Source organism: Miscanthus floridulus, chromosome 17 (genome assembly GCF_019320115.1).
Source record: "Miscanthus floridulus cultivar M001 chromosome 17, ASM1932011v1, whole genome shotgun sequence".
In the NCBI taxonomy this organism is placed as follows: domain Eukaryota; kingdom Viridiplantae; phylum Streptophyta; class Magnoliopsida; order Poales; family Poaceae; genus Miscanthus; species Miscanthus floridulus.
Window position 1 is genome coordinate 104,025,652 of NC_089596.1, and position 15,097 is coordinate 104,040,748.

The window sequence follows — 15,097 nt, forward strand, 5'->3', positions numbered from 1 at the left end:
TTTGCATCTTGATTCATCCTTGGACGCATTGCTCTTTCTCTTTCTTTTCCACCCTTTCTAGTTTTCTTCTTCTTTATCATCAAATCACCACCATTTTCATGGTTTATCTTGATTTGCTCTTAGGGTGTCTTTTCTTGCTCAACTTGTGGCTTTGGTTGAGGCTCTTCTAGTTGCTTCACCAATTGCTTGGTTGGGCACATTGAGGTAAGATGACCCAAGTGCGGCACTTGAAGTACTTCACATGCTTGAGCCTCTCTTCTTCTTTTATCTTCTTGAGCTTCTCAATGTTAGGGCAACCATTTGCATGGTGTCCCGCTTCAAGACACCGGTAGCACATGGTATGAGAGAGCTTTCTTTGTTGTAGCTTCTTCATCTTTCTTTCGCCCTTTGTCATCTTTTTCTTGAAGCCAAGGCCACACTTGTCACCATAGTTTCTTTGAGTCTTCAACATATGCTCAAAGGTGACTTTTGAGTTGTAGCACCTCTCTAACTTATTGCTCAATTTCTTCACTTCACTTTTGAGCTCAATGTTCTCCTTTAAAATGTTAGTCTCACAAGACATAGAAGTAGAACAAGCATCTATATATGAAGAGCATGGCATATCTAATAAATCATCACAAGAGGTGGATACATGCTTCTTGCCTACATCACAAGGGTTAGTAACATTTTGCAATTTATCATTTGATCCATGTGATGAACTCTCATTATTTTTAAGTTTCTTTGTAAACACTTTAATAAGAGAAGCATGTTGTTCTAATAATTTATTATGAGATGCAAGTAGTGTCTCATGATTCAATTTTAGCTCATCATGTGAAGATTTAAAAGCATCCAATAATTTCTTATGTTCTTCACAAGAGTTCTTTAGAAATGAGTTTTCATTTTCTAATTTCATTGTTTTAGCTTTCTTATTTTCTAAAGACATGGTCATGCTAGCAAGTCTACTCACAAGCTCATTATATGAATCAACATGATCAACCACATTATCATTTGATACCTTGGTGTCACCTTGTGACATGAAACAATATGGTGATGTAGAAGAGCTTGTAATAGCATCACAATCATAGCCCAAGCATGAACCATCATCATCAAGATCACCACCAAGTGTGCTTGAGGTAGAATCTTTATGTGCAACACTTGTGGCATCATCATCAACCTTGTCAAGTGAACTTGTAGTGGATCAATCATTATCATCATCACTTGACCATGAGGTGGAGCAATCTTCCACAATCACCAAATTGTGATTATGCTCAACACACTCATGTGCCTCCACCTTGTGATCATCCTCCTTCTTGAATTTCCCATCATCACTTGTGGAGGAGTCACAGTAGAAGGCTTGGAGTGCCATCCACATATCATGAGCACTTTCCAAGTCCCACACACGTCTAAAAACATCATTAAGTAAAGCACACATTAGATAATAAAGAGCACGATGATCAAGTTGTAAGCAATCCTCTTGTGCTTGGGTTAGGTTGTCCTTATCCAAAGCATCATGAGAAAAATCAACAACAATAATCCACCATGCCTTGGGACCCAATTCATAGAAATGATCAAGCATATGATGTTTCCACCATGCATAGTGTGTGCCATCAAAAATATGTGAGTCACAAATAACTTCTAGCCCAAAGTTTGTCATCCTCTCGGGTCGGTAAAGACCATAAATGAGTGACCTCGCTCTGATACCACTTGAAGGGTCGAGATGACGACTAGAGGGGGGGTGAATAGTCATTTCTAAAACTTAATCGTGTCGGCTAATCAAAACAAGTACGGAATTAAAACTATCGGTCTAACCAAGACTATACCCCTCTATCTATGTTCTCTAGCACCTTGTAAAGATCCTAATTAAGCAACAAAGGTGCTGGGCTAACTAGAGCTCACCTAACTAATTATAGGAGCAAGGTCATACAAACATATGCCACTAGTATTTCAAGCAATGAGGGACCTCCTACACATGCTAGTAAGCAAAAGCACAAATCAAACTAAGCTAACTAGCAATGCTCAATAACAAGGCAATCAATGCCAAATTAGAGAGCATAAATACTTAGCTACACAAACTAAGCAAAGTGACTAACAAGGTTACATAAACCAAATTAGCTATGCAAGGGAGCTACTTCTATACTACACAAGCAAGAAGGTAACTAGTGAGCTACACAAGCTAACTAATTACAAGAGCAACTACACAAGCACAATGTATATAAAAGTTATCACAAGCTTGTGTAAGGGGATTGCAAACCAACGGGAAGAACAAGGTTGACACAGTGATTTTCTCCCAAGGTTCACGTGCTTACCAACACGCTACGTTCCCATTGTGTCGACCACTCACTTGGTGGTTCGGCGACTAATTGGCATCACCCGCCCAACCCGCACGTCGGGCACCGCAAGAACCTACCCCGAAAGTGAGGGTAGCTCAATGACACGCTCAACTAGAGTTGCTCTTCGTGGCTCCCGCGGGGCGAGCACAATGCTCCTCACAAAGCTCTTCTCCGGAACACCACACAAGTTTCTTGTGGGCTTCGACGGAGACCACCACCAAGCCATCTAGGAGATGGCAACCTCCAAGAGTAACAAGCACCACCGGCTTGAAACTTGATCACCTAGTGCCACTCAATGAAATCTCATAATGCAATGCACTAGAATCACACTCACTCGCCATCAATTCGCACTCTTGCAAGCACAAGTGAGTTAGAGGCATCCAAGCACTCCTACACAAGCCACATAGGCATGAGGGTGCTAAGCAACCAGCTCAAGGCCAGCCACACACTCTTTTTATAGCCCTAAGGGCTAAAATAGCCGTTACCCCTTCACTAGACAAAGCGCGTACTGACCGGACGTGCGTGTCATAACGACCGGACGCTGAAACCCAGCGTCCGGTCACTTACAGAGAGGTTCCAGCGACGTTTTTAGCGATCGGACGTGTCCGGTCATCACTGACTAGACTCTCCCAGCGTCCGATCACTTCTAGACATGCTAAAAACATTGATCGAACGCTGTGACTAGACTCACAGGTGCTGACCGAACGCTGGACCCCAGCGTTCGGTTGTTTTTCGCTCCAGCGTCCAGTCACAGACCTTTCAGCGCTAAAATAGCTATAACTCGTATCTTCAAACTCTGATTTCGATGATCTTGGACATTTTGGAAAGCTTACTCAGAGGGCTACACATTCCACATACATACTTGATCCAAATCATAATAGATCAAAATAGTATTCCAATCCAAGGACCATCCTATAGTTTGGAGTACACCAAAAAACCTTTTTCTCTTCTCTATGTTGATTCATGATAACTCTTGATGAGGACATCGCCAAGATGGAGTCGAGGACGACTCCAATTCGAGAAGGGGAGGATGATGAGGACATCGCCATGCTGGACACACTAACGCCATGGTCTTCCCCAAGTTGCGATTCGTTCCCAACTCAGCTGCCACGTCGCCCTCGGATTCAGCAGACACGTCATCACTGTTTCGGTCATAACTTTCTCATATGACATCGAAATGGGCCGTTCTTGGATATGTTGGAAAGGGGACGACGACGCCGTTGTTTTGGATCTGGTCCTAGCTCCAGAAGGTCCGTGGATCATTCTGTGTGACCACGGCAAGGTGCTGCATCACCTATTTGGGCCAACTTGGCCATGTATCGTGTTGGGCCTTAAGCCCAAGTTGTGGGCGCCCAACCCCTAGCCGTCCCCAACCCTAGGTCGAGTCTTAGACTATAAACACAGCCGCCGCCGCTGCTACACAATTGGGTTTTGTTTAGAGTTTAGTTTTCCATCGAGAAACTGAATCGTTCATTGTAACTGTGGTGACAAATCCTTTTACAGTGATCCAGGGCCCCCATTCTTGATCTCCTCCACTGTGTTGATTAGTCCTTTGGAACCGAGTTCTTGAATCCTCTATTGATATTTGCGTCATTCATATTTGCAATTTCAGATTGCGTGTTTTACCTTCTTGCTTGTGCTCTTCGATTCGCTTGCAGGAAAAGCCTTCTTGGCGAGGTCAATCAAGTTATGCTTGGTTGATAACCAACGGAGCAGTGGTGTAACGGTTGCAGGGTTCGAATCGCGTCTGATTTGAAGCCGGATCGCCAACGTCGAGATCTCCACAAAATCGAACTTACCGGCTACCTCTCGGAAGATCAGGCCTGTACTCATCAACTCTAACTTCTTCTCTTTTGTAAATGTGCCTACACCACCAAGTGTGCACCACCATGTGTATGTGTGTTAGCTTTTCACAAACATTTTCTAAAGGATTAGCCACTCAACTTGCCACGCCACTCGATCCTAGCGATGATGCAAAGTTAGATCACTCGAGTGGCACTAGATGACTGATATGCAAATAAGTTTGCCCCTCTTGATAGTATGGCCATCTATCCTAAACCCAGTCATCAACTTCTCTACACACCTATGACCAGTGAAATGAAATACCCTAGGTTATACCTTTGCCTTGCGCATTTTATTCCATCTCCTCCAATGTCGATGCAACGCATGCACCAATATGATCAACAATGATATGATCCACTTCATATCATCACATGATCATATTGGTTCATCGATCTTGACTTCACTTGCTTTTCACCGTTGTCTTCGTCCATCAGCGCCAAGTCTTGCTCAAGCTTCACCGCCACGTGGTCCATCGCTCCAAAGCTCTTGACTTGCCCTTCATGCTTGCAACCGGTCCATCAAGCCAAGTCTTGTCTTGATCTTCTCCACCTTGATCACATGACTCAATGTTATGTCTCATGTGCAATAAGCTCCTTCATCATCACATGTGTGAGCTTTGCAACATCTCCAAACCATTTTCACCTTCACGGCATATGTTGCTCACACACATGTACTTGTGGACTAATCACCTGTGTATTTCACATAAACATAATTAGTACACCTAGGGTTGTCACTCAATTACCAAAACCACATAAGGACCTTTCACCTTGGATCAAACCGAGTTAAATATCTTTGGCAAATAATCTAGATTGGATGAAATTTGGGAAAATGATCCTCACCCCATTGATTGACATTGATAATCTCAACCTATTTAAAATTAAACCTTTATGGTCATTGATGACAAAGGGGGATAAATAGTGTACAAAGATAGTAAAAAGACAACAAGGGGGAGAGAAACAAAGATGCAAGTGATAGGGGGAGAATTTGACATAGGAGAAGAGATATAGATTAAAATTTTGAGCACACAAGTAGGGGGAGCAATCTCATAAACTTGGTGGATGCATTTGAATGTGCATTTCATATGTTTGCTTGCATGACACAAGTTTTAAAATTTTAATATCCATGCTTGTGTGATGTATGCTAGTTGTAGGTTTGAATGATAAAATGAAAAACTAGCATGCATAGGTTAAGTAACTAGACTCATGCTCATATTATGAAAACTAGACCCTTGCTTCTAATGTTGATCTCATGGGGTATGCTAGTTTTTATGTATGTCTAGTTACTCATGGTGCTAAGGATGGTATATTGGTGCACTCCGATTGGTATCACGCTTCAAATGTCCATCTTTTATACCCTAGCATCATTTGGTAGACATTGTCTCCTATATTTTCTATCTAAGCATATGTGCAAGCTACAATCCAAACTCTTAGCACATATGTAGGGGGAGCAACTACTACCATTTGGTATTAATGAAACTTGTCCATATCCTTTTACATAGGGTAAATATGCTTGGGCAAGCAATATGGATTCAAATGAATTTCAATTCATATCTTTATGAAAGGGTTGCCATCAATTACCAAAAAGGGGGAGATTGAAAGCTCTAGTTTGGTTTTGGTAAATTGATGAAACCCTAAGTGTTAACCTAGTTTATCAAAGTGATTAAGAGATAGATAGCACTACTCCGAGTGGTGACTCAAATGAAGATCATGATATGATGATGGTGATGGCATGGTGATGATCAAATGCTTGGACTTGAAAAAGAAGAAAGAGAAAAACAAAGAGCTCAAGGCAAATGTGAAACTTGATAGGAGCTTCTTTGTTTTGGTGATCGAGACATTTTGTGAGTGTGGTCATATTTAGGATCGATAGTCGTACTATTAAGAGGGGTGAAACTCGTATCGAAATACGGTTATCAAAGTGCCACTAGATGCTCTAACTCATTGCATATGCATTTAGGATCTAGTGGAGTGCTAACACCCTTGAAAACATTTATGAAAATATGCTAACACATGTGCATAAGGTGATATACATGGTGGTTGGCACATTTGACCAAGGGTAAAGAAGATAGAGTTGAAAAGAAGTTGAATGCGCTGTCACGGGATGACTAGACGCGTCCGACATGCATACCGGACGTGTCTGGTATTCTAGCCAGGCGCGGGCAGAGTTGCCAAGGTGACCGGACTCTAGCTCAGTGGAGTGGCTGGACATTGACGAGTTACTATTCAGCGTTAGGTCAAAGTGATATAGCTCGAAGGAGGATTGTAGAGAGCGACTGGACACATTCGGTCGCCACACCGGACGCGTCCAGTGTGAACTAGCAAGTCTTGGGTTTTCAGCACAATAATTTATCGGATGCTGGGAGCCTCCGGTCTGGTGTGATTAGACATGTTTGGTCGGCCCAGAGTGGCTCTAGGAGCTCTCTGGACTCGACCAGACGCTGTGGCTCCCGGGTCCGGTCGTTTTTTAACAGCACGTCCGATCATGTAGTATTACTATGCGCAGATATAGCCATTGGACGCCAATGGCTAAACAATTTGAAAGGGACACATTATGGTCAGGCTATGACCAAACGCAGTGACCTGACGTGTTTGGTCACCACATCGGACGCGTCCGGTGCACACGACCTACGCGTCCGATCATCCCGCAGTCAGCCCAATAATTGAGCCAATGACTCTATTGTTTGGGGTGTCTATACATATCATTTGGCTAGCTCTAGCTCATTCTCTTGGCCATTTGCATTGACATAGCAACCTTGTGAGCTTAGCAAAAGGGATCCCACTCATCTCCATCAGTGATTCATCATCTTTGTGAGATTGGGAGTGAATCCAAGTGCATTGCTTGAGTGTTTGCATCTAGAGGCACTTGGTGTTCGTATTTTACAGCGGGATTCTCTTGTTACTCTTAGTGGTTGCCACCACCTAGATGGCTTGGAGCAGCGAGGATCATTGAGCAAAGGTTGGTGATTGTCTCCAGCTCTGATCATGGTGATTGTGAGGGGTTTCTTGACCTTTCTCCAGCGGAGAGCCAAAAGGTACTCTTGTAAATTGCTCGTGGCTTATGTGATCCTCATCTTATATTGGTTGTGTGACTTCCTATTGAGGGTTTAGTGTGTGATACCAATTAGCGCGTGAACCTCCAAGTGAGTGAATCGCCAGAACGAGGACTAGCTTGCCGACAAGCAAGTGGACCTTAGTAAAAATTATTATGTCATCATTTGATTCCAAGGTGATTGGTCTTCATTGGTATTTATTCTTATGATTGATTAGTTCATTCCTTGACTCGGCAGTATAACCATCTTACTCTCTCTCTTTACATTACCGCAAACTAGTTGTCAAGCTCTTTAGTGTAACTAGTCGTGAGAGCATGTTAGTTTGGTTAGTGTGGATCTTTAGTTAGCCTTTGAGAGCACACTAACTTAGTGTAGTAACATAGTCATTGTCTAGATAGAGACTATAGAAACTAGAATTGTGGTAGGTGGCTTGCTTTTTAGTAGGCTAGAGCAATACTTGCTTCGCTTCATATTTGTCTAACTGGTTTTGCTAAGTGTTGTTGTAGAACTTTTTAATAGGCTATTCACCCCCCTCTAGCCATTAGGACATTTCACTTGGTTATACTATTTTCCCTGTCCGTGTCGGTTAAGGGCCGTCCATTGCAGTAGATTCTAGTCAGGTCATAGACTTATTATCCTGAGCACATACTAGCTTATGGGAGCCAGAAGGCTCGTTGCTCTCTTGTTGTGGGTTCTAGCTCTTTTCAGACCGATTGATTGGAGGTAGGGATGGTGGAGGTCTAAGCACTACACTGAGTCCAGGACTCAGGAGTGGGGGCTTGGAGTCCAAGTTTGGACAGGGACCTGGACCCCTTGATAGGAGAGTAGTGGGTTGGCCTTGCTTGTGCCTAGGGTATAAGCAGGGCATGTGTTTAGGGGTACCCAGCTAGGATACATTAGTTCACAAATCACCATGTAATATGGTACGACTTGTCTACGATCTAGCACCGTAGTAAGAACTGGAAGATGAAAGATGGTGAAATTGATCTGATTGCTTAACTCTTGCTTGAAAGTAGAACAAATGCTTACATAGAATGGTTAGCTAATGAACTAATCATGACTGCTATTAAGAAACATACATAAGGATTTACTACTAGTAATGCTTTTCGCAAAAAGGAAACCCAGCAAACCATAAAAGCTTATCATATCCTTTGGAGTCGGGAAATTATTCCCACTAGTTGGGTAAGTATTGCGAGTGCATTGTGTACTTAGGGTTTATTTACCCCTATTGCAGGTGTAGCTTGAGGAGTAGCTGTTGTGTGGAGGATTCTTCTGGTGGGCACAGATGCATCCTTGTATCTTATCGTTGGATGTTTATTGTAATTCCGTTGTTTAAATTCCACACTCTGAACTGGGTATTGTAATAATGTATTTCTGAGAACTCTTGTTGTATAAAATGGACTAAGTATTGTAAGATTGTTCTCATTATTGAATCCTAAATGAAATATGGAGTGTTCGAGTTCTCCCTTGGGGTGTGCTCGATGGAACCGTCCGATGTAGCTAGCTTTCAGGGTGTTTAGTGTCTGGTGGAAGACGAGCGCCTCCAGAAGCGTGCCATTTTGGACGGTTCCACCACATATAGTAAAGTTGTCCTAAAAGCAAGTATAGTAGATGGTTGTAGGTGGGCTGCATGCTGTGGTGGAGGACAGAGGTGGAGCCAGAAGAAAAGCATGTTGTAAGTTTACAGACAAAAGAACCAAGAAATTTTATGTGAGAGATAAATGGGTTGTAGGTGAGCCAACTATATTATAATTAGTCTATATCCATACAACTACTAGAGGATTGTATTATTTAGGGCACCTTTGGAATAAGAAATTTCATAGGAATTACATAGGAATTTTACATAAATCAATTCATTTTTAAAAAACGTAGGAACAGAAAAAGAAATCCCATGTTCCAAATGGGGTACCTCCGAAACTACCTATAACTACATAGGCAGAGAAGATCCGGTGGGGTGTATGAGATCTCTGCAAGTCACCTTGAGAACTGAGACATGCTGATTCTCTCTTTCCTTGACCATGGCGTATTGGGCTAGGCTATTGGTGCCTGTGTTGTTGGTATACTCTGGCGACTGCTGCTGCGTAGTACTGTACACCCTAGTACTAGCCCATACCCAAAGCCAGTAGCCCACTCCGTGCCTCTAGACCCTATGCTATCTGCTATCGCCATATTGCAAGGGGATCCTCACCACGTCAAACTATCTCCAACAAGCCATGCATACCGCTACCCAAACCCATTTTATGTCCTGCATAGTGAAAAAATGCCATCCAACAGAATAGGCAAAGGGAGCACCTATTTTGGGTAGGAGAGAGAACCCAAATATGCCTCCTTTTTCTATCGTCTCTCTCCTCGACCCAAATCCTTGCTCCATCGACATGGTGGGCCCGTAGGAGGTGGCGAGGAGCGTCTGATGCGGCGAGGAGCGCGCGGCGCGGCAAGGCGGGTTCATGGCAGGGAGTCACTGGTGCAGTGAGGCGGGTACATGGGGGGCTGAGGTGGGTTCATGGCGAGGAGCGGCCAGCGCAGTACGGAGGCCAGGAGGGAGCTTTCCCCTGGTGCCCACGACGGCGAACACGACGGATGGGTTGGAGGGTGCGAGCAGGCAGGCGACCTCGACGACGGTGAGGGACGGGTTGGCGAGCGACACAACAGAGCCAGCGGACATGAACGCATAGTAGAGCTTGAGTACATGGACGCCGGCCGGCACGAGCACAAATGTGACGTCGCCGGGGGCGAGGCCGACGTGGGAGCGGAGCATGGCAGCCAGCGCGCAGACCCTAGAGAGGAAGGTCCTGAATGGGACAGAATCGCCTGTGCCTATGTCGACGAGCGTCGGGCGGGACGGGGCCACGGGCGTGGGCATGGAGAGCAGGGAGGGGAGGAAGGATAGGGCATAGGACGGGAAGGAGAGCGGGAGGTCCGGTGAAGGCAACGGCAGCTCCGGCGTGCGCAGGCTATGGAATGTCTTTGTGGACGTGCAATAGCAGATGCATAGGTCGATGGGGTTGTAGGGTCGAGATGACAGACTAGAGGAAGGATGAATAGTCCTTTCTAAAATTAATTGCGTTGGCTAACCATAACAAATGCGGAATTAAAGCTATCGGTTTAGCCAAGACTACACCCCTCTATCTAAGTTAGCAAGCACCTTGAAAAGATCCTAAAGAAGCAACTAAGGTGTCGGGCTAGTTAGAGCTCACCTAACTAATTCTAGGAGCAAGGTCACACAAACCTATGCCACTAGTACTTCAAGCATGGGGAAGCTCCTACACAACTAGTAAGCAAAAGCACAAAGCTCCTAAGCTCACCAGCAATGCTCAATAACAAGGCAACTAATGCCAAATTAGAGAGCACAAATTACTTAGCTACACAAACTAAGCAATGTGACTAATAAGGTTACTAAAACCAAATTAGCCATGTAAGGGAGCTACTTCTATGCTACACAAGCAAGAAGGTAAGTAGCAAACTACACAAGTCAACTAGTTACAAGAGCAACTACACAAGACAATGTATATGAAAGTAATTGTAAGCTTGTGTAAGGGGATTGCAAACCAACGGGAAGACAAGGATGACACAATAATTTTTATCCCGAGGTTCACGTGCTTACCAACACGCTAGTCCCCATTGAGACAAGCTCCAAGGTTGCCGCTGGTCCTCTTGCTAGTGGTGTCCCGCAAGTCACACTCTCCCACGAGGAGTGCTTACTATAAGCTCTAGTACTTGACCTAGCTAGACCACTTGTCGCCCTTCGCGTCTCGCTCTACTAGAGTTACTCTTCGCGGCTCTCGCGGGGTGAGCACAATACCCCTCACAATCACTTCTCTAGAGCACCGCACAATCTTCTTTGCGTGCTTCAACGGAGACCACCACCAAATGTCTAGGAGGTGACAACCTCCAAGAGTAACAAGCACCACCGGCTTGCAACTCGATCGCTTAGTGCCACTCATGCAACTTCACGATGCAATCACACTAGAATCACACTCACTCGTAATCGGATGCAACCACTATGTGCACAAGTGAGTTAGAGGCTCTCCTAGCACTCCCCAAGCATGGACGCTAAGTCCCAAGGGTGATAAGCATGTGCAAAGGCTGGCCACACACTCCTTTTATAGCTCCAAAGGCTAAAATAGCCGTTACCCCCTTCATCCTAATTTCTATGCACTGACCGGACTCGCTGACCGGACTCACCCCAGAGTCCGGTCTAGAGTTCGGTTGTAGAGTCCGGACGCTCCTCGTGCGCCATGTGTACTAGCCGTTCGAAGATGACTGTTGCTCGCTAATGGCTAGCTCCCGCACGCGCATACTCTTGACCGGACGCGCCTAGGTCCAGCGACCGGACGCGTCGAGGCCGAGTCCGGTCACCAACGTGCCTCTACACAACTGTCGGACTCCCTTTTCTCCTATGATCGGACTCGACTCTCCTATAGTCCGGTCACTTCCAGAGAGATTCCAGAGAGCTCTTTTGATGACCGGACACATCAGGTCATCACTTACCGGACTCTCCATGCGTCCGGTCGCTCCTGGACGTGTTAAAAACACTGACCGGACTCTCGACCAGACTCGCAGGTACTGACCGGACACGTCCGGTCACAGACCTTTCAGCGCTAAAATGACTATAACTTTTAGCTTCGAACTCCGATTTTGATGATCTTGGACATTTTGGAAACCTTATTCAGAGGGCTACACAACCTACTTACATATTTGATCCAAAGCATAATGGATCAATGCATAATTCCAAATCAAGAGCCATTCTATAGTTTGGAGTACACCGAAAAGCCTCTCTCTCTTCTCCAAGTTGATCCAATTCAACTCCAACAACTTCTCCTTTGCAAATGTGCCAACACCACCAAGTGCAAGTGTGTTAGTATTTTCACAAATATTTTTCAAAGGATTAGTCACTCAATTCACCACGCCACTCGATCCTAGCAACGTCGCAAAGTTAGATCGCTCAAGTGGCACTAGATGACCGATATACAAACAAGTTTGCCCCTCTTAATAGTACGGTCATCCATCCTAAACTCGGTCATCAACTTCTCTACACGTCTATGACCGGTGAAATGAAATACCCTAGGTTATACCTTTGCCTTGCGCATTCCATTCTATCTCCTCCATTGTTGATGCAACACATGCACCAGCCAATCACCAAATGATATGATCCACTTCATATTATCATGTGACAGTATTGGTTCATCGATCTTGACTTCACTTGCTCTTCACCGTTGCTTCGGTCCATCAGCACCAAGTCATCACTCAACTTGCCCTTCACATTTGCAACCGGTCCATCGAGCCAAGTCTTGTCTTGATCTTCTCCACCTTGATCACATGACTCCATGTCATGTCTCATATGCAATGAGCTCCTTCATCACATGTGAGAGCTTTGCAATATCTCCAAGCCATTTCACCTCCATGGCAAAGGTTGCTCACACATGATGTATTTGTGGACTAATCACCTGTGTATCTCATATTAAACACAATTAGTCCACCTAGATTCTCACTCAATTACCAAAACCAAACAAGGACCTTTCACCGGGTCGGACGCAAACGACGGTGGCATGGCTGTTTTGGCGGACATGGGGTGGTTGGTGCACACGTGTGCGATAGCGATGTGGGCGCGGTCGCGGGTCCACTGCAGGGAGGCGCTCAACGGGGCTTGGTGAGCGGCGCTATGGGTTTCTTTTTTGCGTCCTCTGTTGAAAAAGAGGAGTTTTTGGTGCCGAACCTTTCTTATGTGCGTGACCCAAACCATCAAATGCATCTCGCATTTATGAGATGGAGAAGTACTAGGGTGGTAGCCCCGTCGGTGGGCGACATCCCAGGCGGCTTGCTCGGCTGGTCGTGCCTTTCCATGCATGCTGGCGCTGGCATGCATACTACTGCCTGCACTGTGTTGGTAGCAGCATGCAGTCGTCTATAGAGGAATACGGAGTACTACGTCCGACATGTCTAGGTAGGCGTAGGTCTACGCGGCGGGACCACCGTCAGCGTCTGCGCATCCATCGGCCCTACATCGGCGGCGGGGTTCCGTCGTCCGCCGCAGCTTTGACCAGGTTTGCCGCCGCCGCCTGGCCGCGCATTGGAGTGATGGAACCATCCTGGACAAACCGAGGGAGAGCTAGACAAGGCCCCCAAAGGTGTCGTTTGGGCCAGGTTTGCCTACAGACACAAGACGTGGGCCCTTTTTTCTGGGCCCAGCTGGTTGAATCGCTCAGAACTTCATCTCCGAACTTAGCATCCTGCGGGATAAAGAAACAAACAGTTATTAGCAACATCCGATAGTCCCATATCGGTCCCCTAATCTTGCGTGTGCCTAGGCGGGAGTACAAAATAACTCCCCCATCAACATTGATCCTTACTTACCTGGACGGGGTCGATCGCTGATCAATAAGAGCAATGGCCTAGGTTAGCAGCTTCCATTGCACTTGGGAGGAGCGCTAGCTTACATCTCCTCAAGTAGGAGAGTGGACGTCAAAATTTGTTGTAGAGGGGGTACGTGTTCGCGCGGCCCCTACCAATATAAGATTAAGTTTTGTAATTATAATTATTTTATTTTATTCTAGTATAACAAGTATATGATTGAGACTTGTTACTATAATAATATATAGTGTTGTACTCTTACTCAAATTATAGGTGTTTTGCATGTTAGAATAAAGTTTGTCCGTTTGTGCCCAACGAATTATTAACAATGAAGCACTAGGATTCTACGTCGATTTCCACTAACATTGGAACTTAAAGAGATTAACAATGGAGGCCTAGAATTCTACATCGATTTCCGCTAACAATGGAACTTAAGGAGACAAGCAAGAAATCTCACAATTCTGAACTTTCTTTGCTGCTTGTGGATTCCGAGTTTGAGTTCAACAAATGTGCCGTCACGGAACATGTCAAACAAACTAAGCATTGAGTTGCTCTCGGGACTGATGCTCCCAACATTTGAGTTGGTCACTTGGGCCAACTATTTTGGCCCATTTGTGCTTGAAAAAACCCATGTCTCTGGCTTGTCCGTCAATCAGGACGAAGGAGGAGAATACAAAACATGGGCTTTACCCAGCCCAGGCCTTATATTATGACTGAATATTAGTTTGCTTGGCGTCCTGCACTACGGGGCGGACATGACAGGGGTTTAGTATCAGTTAATTAGTCCCATATCGGTTTCCAGTCTTGCTTGCCTCTGAGCAAGGACTACAAAGTGAACCTCAGGTGCAACCTTGATCCGTACTTACCTGGACGGGGTCTATGGTTGATCAATAAGAGCCATGGCCTGAGTTAGTAGCCTCCATTGCATCTTGGAGGAGCGCTGGCTTACCATCTCCTCTTACCGGAGAGTGGACGTCATAATTTATGGCAGAGGAGGTACGCGTTCGCGCGGCCCCTACCATTCTAATTGTTATAAGTTTTTTATTTTCAATTTTAATTCTGATTTATTAATTAATAGTGAAGCCGCCAACGGCATAGGGGAGATAGACACGGCTACGGATGAAGAAGCCCCTGCCGTCCGCCATGGCCCTGCATCTCCCGTTTCAGAAGAGGATGATAGCGTGAGTCTGACACCAATTTCAATCTACACTTCAAAAGGTACGCAATTCCGATTCCCAGTTTGCCGCTGCATAATCATGCCTAAGTTTCAGAATAAAATTCCTTTTTTATAAACCAAAATCATGCCTAAATATTTAGACTCCATGTCTAGTTCATGATCAGTTACAAGATCAGTGACTCCAACCGCATGCATGCAAACGCATAGAGCTGGCAGCACTGTAAATACCACGGGTACAAATTTGCTCAAAATTTATTGTTTCAAAATTCTAACGTGTGCCCGGTATTTAACCGGACATATTATAGCTGATGAATACAACAAATGAATTGCTCTCCTCCGTGAGCCGTGCAAGGGTTGAGTGCCTTCTGC

General features: G+C 45.1%; 1 protein-coding gene and 2 non-coding genes across 3 annotated transcripts; 2 read left to right on the forward strand and 1 right to left on the reverse strand.

Annotated features, from left to right (window-relative positions):
* Positions 1–9,658: 9,658 nt before the first annotated feature.
* Positions 9,659–13,271, reverse strand: LOC136516125 (4-coumarate--CoA ligase-like 7). The gene is made up of 2 exons (XM_066509510.1): positions 13,204–13,271; positions 9,659–10,154 (listed from the first exon to the last, which is right to left on the reverse strand). Exons 1-2 carry the CDS (start codon positions 13,269–13,271, stop codon positions 9,659–9,661), a joined length of 564 nt encoding a protein of 187 aa, XP_066365607.1.
* A 275-nt stretch (positions 13,272–13,546) lies between these two features.
* LOC136519246 (U1 spliceosomal RNA) lies at positions 13,547–13,705 on the forward strand. Its single transcript, XR_010774801.1, has one exon. It is a non-coding gene; the product is annotated as a U1 spliceosomal RNA (small nuclear RNA).
* A 704-nt stretch (positions 13,706–14,409) lies between these two features.
* LOC136519257 (U1 spliceosomal RNA) lies at positions 14,410–14,569 on the forward strand. The gene has a single exon (XR_010774812.1). It is a non-coding gene; the product is annotated as a U1 spliceosomal RNA (small nuclear RNA).
* The last annotated feature ends 528 nt before the right edge of the window (positions 14,570–15,097 follow it).

Coding starts and splice junctions, on each gene's coding strand:
- LOC136516125 (XM_066509510.1), bottom strand. CDS start 13,271: ATGCGCGGCCAGGCGGCGGCGGCAAACCTGGTCAAAGCTGCGGCGGAC. Junction 10,155..13,203: donor GACGGAACCCCGCCGCCGAT/GTAGGGCCGATG, acceptor GACATTCCATAG/CCTGCGCACGCCGGAGCTGC.